At 59.5% G+C, this 5184-nt stretch overlaps 1 protein-coding gene across 1 annotated transcript in view; it reads right to left on the bottom strand.

The window, feature by feature from the left end:
• HNF1B (HNF1 homeobox B) overlaps positions 1-5184 on the bottom strand; it is a 28748-nt gene that overhangs the window by 10262 nt on the left and 13302 nt on the right. The window contains exons 4-5 of the mRNA XM_009881485.1: positions 4823-5087; positions 4096-4337 (exon numbers count right to left, since the gene is read on the bottom strand). Coding sequence (XP_009879787.1) covers positions 4096-4337; positions 4823-5087 — 507 coding nt within the window. The remainder of the gene's footprint in view (positions 1-4095; positions 4338-4822; positions 5088-5184) is intronic.

Genomic DNA, 5184 nt, shown 5'->3' with positions numbered 1-5184 from the left:
AGACGAGCCGCGGGGTCCGGCTCCCGCAGCCTTAACCCTGTGTTTCAGCCGACGGGGACGGGCGGCGTGACAGCCCCCGGACCCCGCGGTCCCCAGGGCACAGGGCGGCCCGTGCGCCCACGGCTTTCTGCAGCCAGCCCCGGCATCCTCCGCTCCTCAGCAGTGCCAGACCCACTCCCTGAATCCCACTTTTGGGGTGGGGAGAGCAATGGAGGGGGATAGGACAGCGATTGATAACTTTGCTGTTTTCATCACAGGCTTGTGCCGTTTTCGAGGTACACACCAATCTTGTGTCTTCGGCAGGCAAAAGCCATGAAGCAGCTTGGTTCTCACCAGCTTTAAGTCATATTGATATGAATAAATTGTACTTTAAAAAAAAAACAAACACCAACTCACTATACTTTTAAATGAGGAGTCCCTGCTGCCATCGCATGGCACATCTCCACCTCCTCCGGCTGCTCGCCCCGACACCAGGCTGCACTTTTGCCCGGAGTTTTGCAAACATCCTGCAAATTGCCGGTGGTGTCCAACACCAAAACGGCCCCGGTCACACTACACCTGATCACCGATGAGTGGGGTGGTGCAGGGATTCAGTCTGACCCATGGAGATGCAGCCGCCAGCGTGGAGAGAAAGGCAAAGTATCGGTTTTGGGGTCACACTGGACTCAGCGATGCTGCACCTATTGACGTCGGGTCGGTGACGGGACCGTTTCACCCTCCCAAATGCAGGTGCAGGCAGCGCTGAGGGCAGCTCTGATTTTTGGGCTGCCACTCAAATTGTCCCTAAAGTGTTAATTTTGCTAAGTTACAGAGGTGCATAGTTTATATCCATTATAAACCCGTTTATGGGGACTGGACCCTCCCATTTTGCTCCTGTCATAAAGTTCTAATTACCCCCCATAAAACCGGGAAAAGCTCCTAACAGCGCACTGTACCCACCGAGCCCCACAATGCGCCCAACAGTAAAATATTACAACCGCTGGCACCGGGTCCACAATCAGAACCAGCACATCCCCCGAGGAACAACGCGTAGGATCCAGATATAAACCGAAGAACCTCTGGACCGAGGGTTTATTGGCAGGCTCTTTAAGAAAAAGTTAAAACACTTAAATTGCCCTTTGGGTTTAGGAAGAATCTCAGGGGTGATACTGAGTTATTTTTGTGTTTGTTATCTCCATCTATAGAGATATCTAAAAGTATATATAAATAATGTACATTCATATAAATATCTATATGTGCGCGTATAAGTGATTGCTCTGGTATTTCCCTGATCCTTCAGCCTAGGAGCTGCTGGATGGATGGATGGATGGAGACCTCGACCCCCTTTCGGTGCAGGATGCCCCGGGATGGGACGGAGGCGATGCTGTGACCCCCGGCCGTGGGGATGGGGCTTTGTGGGGTCCGACGGGCGCCGGTCGGCCCTTTGTATGCAGGGCGGGAGGTGGGGGGGGCGGCTGGCGAGCGGGGCGGTGCGTCACCTAATCTCATCAATGCACTGATTGTCTTCAGGGCTCTTGAAGATAAAAATGGCATAAGCCAGAGTCTACGGCATGGCACCGAGATAAAGCCCCGAGTGACCTTCAAATCAAACAGGGAACCAAGATCGCTGATAATACCCCGTAGGAAGGGAAAAGTCCAGAGACTGAGAGAAGCCTCCAAGATAGATAGGCTTTAAGTATTTACCTCCAAATAGTTAAAAACTACAGCTTGAGGCTTGACAGATGGGTCCCCGAGAAGAGGCCGGGAGGATGTTTGACTTTTACAGCTCTTATCCCTGGCCCGGCCGTCATTACGCCCTTTCGCAAGACCCCATTGACGTCCCGAGGAGCGGGCGATCCCTCTTTGTCTGCGGGCACGGGAGGGGGGGTATGAGGCCGCGCGGGGGTAAGGCCGCGGGCAGCGTCCCAGCGCCGTCATTAAGCTGTTAAGGCATTGAGCGCTCCAGACGCCGCCGCACGCGGTGCAAGGGCAGTTCAAATCCCAGCATGGCCGGCCCCGCGTGGGGTCAGCCAGGCAGCGGTCAGCCGCCAGCACTGCCCTGCGCCCCGCCGAGGCGGTGGGTCCCCAAACGTCTCTGGGAAGAGGTTTAAGCAGCGATGGACCTGGCGACGTTTTGGGAGCTGCAAGCCTGCTGGACCCGGCTCAGTCCAAGTGACCCCAAAGCAATCACGGGTGAGCTCCATCCCTGCCCATCACCTCCAAACCAGCCCTAAAACCCCACGGTGGCCCTCGCTGTTCCAATCTCCTCCTCCTCCTCGGTACGGCCGATGGATATGAGCGTTGGCCACCAACAAATTCCCGCGGCCGAGCCCTCCTGACCCCTCCAGAGGGGCCCTTCGCTGCCGCTGTGGCCATCACTCCTGCCCTGCTCAAAAGCCCCTCCAAATGGGCTGTCATCGGCCTTATAGCCGCGGCCGGCTCCTGCTGGCCACTGCTCCAGCAGGAAAATAAAGGTTGGGGCTTAACGGCCCTCCAGCCCCCAGATAAATGCCCGTGGTTACAGTAATTGCCGTCCCCTAATAGAAGAAAACAAAGGCTCTCGCGGGGTGCCTGCATGCGTGCTGGCAGGACGGGGGCACATCAAAGGCAGCGGGGTTCGTTCAAAGCCTCAGCTTAATTGTCAATTAAGCATGCACAGGGGGGACAACGCCATGACAACGCGGGGCTGCATGCTGGTGGGGTATTGTAAAGCCCGTCGGCCGACACTGAAAACAGCTGATTTTGCTGACAATGTGCTTGTAGGGCACCTTGTAAGCAATCAGCCGGTGACAGGAGGGCAAACGTCCTCCCTGTCCCCTTGGGCGGGGCGTTCCTGGGGCAGGGTCACATTGTGGTCAGCGCCGGGGCCGGCCCTACGGGGAGAGCGGTACCCGGGAGCGGGTCGGATGCTGCTTTGTCCCTCCCCCGGGTGGGAGCTGGGTCGGATGCCGCACACCCACCTGGAGCTGGCGCATCCCTCGGGTACCGCTCTGGGGGCTGCTCTGGCTTGCTAACGCCCAAGGACCGGCGTCCGGCCACAGACTGGCACCATCCCCAGCTCTCAGCCTCCTCTCCCCAGGCACCTTGCCCTTCCCACAGGGACTCTCCGCCACACGGGTTTCTTTTAATTTGCCTTTGTAACGAGCTGGGTGTGTGTAACGAGCCGGGCAGGGTCATTTCCAAGAGGAGGCTGGTTTTAGCCTCCCTGGCCGGGCTGTGCCGGTGCCGGTGCCGTGGCTGAAGGGGGGACATGGGGCGGCTGGGGCGCAGCCGGGGGGCTGGTGCGTTGGCTGCAGAGGGCAGGGAGAGGGACAATGGGGATTGTTCTCCCAACAATGCCTCTCGCCCCACGCCATGCTGCCCCCACCCGCCCTGATTAGCCTCCCCGGGCATGCAGCCCCCTCCCTGGAGGCGTTATCTCCTGCTTAAATCCCCCAAGGAGTTTTCCGCGGGTCTGCTCTCCCCAGTCAGCTCCTCACTATGAACAACAGGGCCGGACCGTGGTGTGGAGAGATGGAGGTTGAGGTGAGCCCTGCACCCCTCAAGCAGCTTTCTTCATCCACCTCCTTCTGCTCCGGCACGGGGACGGTGCAGCACCACACACACAGCCCAGGCCAGCTCCAGCCCTGCAGCGAGACCAGGATGCGCTGCCACGTCTTCCTATGGGCTTTGCAGCATCACTTGTGCACCCCCTCCTCCAAAACCAGTGCTCCCCAGTGGGCTGCATCCCACGTTCCCAGCATCCGTACGTCAGGCGCAGAGCAGCCCACCTCCCCGTCCTGCCAGGCATGGCCTCCCCTGCCCAGTCCAGCCTGCACGGGGACTCCGGTGAACTAAACCAACCAAGCAAATGCCAATTTATCCTCGGCAGGACAGAAATCCAGCCCCCGCCACGTGGCTCACGCGGCCCTAACACCACAGCGACAGCGCTTGCTCCTCTCCGCACCACCATCACTCATCGAGGATGCAGTGGGGACCACGGTGAGCATCTTCCTCCCCCTCACAGCAACCCACGCACAGCCCCGAGGGCTCAGCACCCCTATCTGCAGCGGAAACGGGAGCCAGCGCTGCAACTGCTCCATCGGCATCGCCCGAGCGCCCTCGACGAGGGCTTACCTGGCATTTTGCTGGGAGGCGAGGTGCTGGGCTGGTTGTGGTGGGGGGAGCCGTGGGACAGCAGCAGGTTCATGCTGTGCGGGGGCTGGCCCGAGCTGTAGGCGTCCATGGCCAGCTTCTGGCGGAAAGCCTCCTCCTTCCGCCGGTTGGCGAACCAGTTGTAGACGCGGACCTCCGTCACCAGGTTGGAGCCGAGCCCGTGTGCCTTGGAGGGAGACACCCCTCGCTGCAGACACTCGGCCCTGCGCGTGCAAGGGGACATGTTGGAACAAGGATGCTGCTGGGGGGAGCCTCCGCCAGCACCGCCGAGCCGGGGGCCTCAGGAGGACAGGCAAATTTGGGGGACGTGTAAGCCCTTCCTAAATGCCCGCCTGCTCTTTCCACTTATATCCATGCTGTAAAAGCCATTCCCCCTCCCTCCGACATTGCTGTAACACTGCAGCATCCCCACAGCATCCCTCCAGCATCCCTGCAGCATCCCCACGGCATCCCCATTGCATCCCTGCAGCATCCCTGCAGCTTCCCTGCCCCATCATGGAGCTTGCTCAGCCCTGGGCATCACCCACATGGGGAAAACAAGGCAAAAAGAAGCCAGGCAGCTCAGCAAAGCTGTGCCATGAGCCGGTGGCCAGGACTGCAAGACAAGAGCCCAGCATCGTGTGCAGTTTTTGGAAGAAAGGCTGCGGGGCGGGCGAGGAGGTGACGGGCGGCGTGGGGCAGCCTTTACCTGTTGCATTCCTCCACCAGAGCCTCACGCTCCTCCTTGCTGGGGTTCTTTTGGCGGTCGTAGGCTTGGTACAAGATTTGCTGGGAGGCCGGCCCCCACTTGAACCGATTGCGACGCATCTTCTTGCTGGGGGTTTCGGAGCAGGCGTCGTCGAGCTGGGCAGCCCCCTGGTTCTGCTGATTGAACTCTGGAAAGAGAAACAGCAGCTGATCCTGACTGCTTTTGTCTGTCATATTTCCACAACCCTGGACTGTCTGGTTGAACTCTGAAAGAGAAAGGAGCAGACGTGAGCTGGCCTATAGCCGCTGCTCGGAGTCACCGTCCCGCGCGGAGGTGGCCGCCCCCCGTCTCCCCCTCCCCCA

The sequence above is a fragment of the Charadrius vociferus genome, unplaced genomic scaffold, assembly GCF_000708025.1.
Source record: "Charadrius vociferus isolate BGI_N301 unplaced genomic scaffold, ASM70802v2 scaffold323, whole genome shotgun sequence".
In the NCBI taxonomy this organism is placed as follows: domain Eukaryota; kingdom Metazoa; phylum Chordata; class Aves; order Charadriiformes; family Charadriidae; genus Charadrius; species Charadrius vociferus.
Note: the sequence above shows the minus strand (reverse complement) of the source record. Positions and strands in the feature narration are given on the sequence as shown.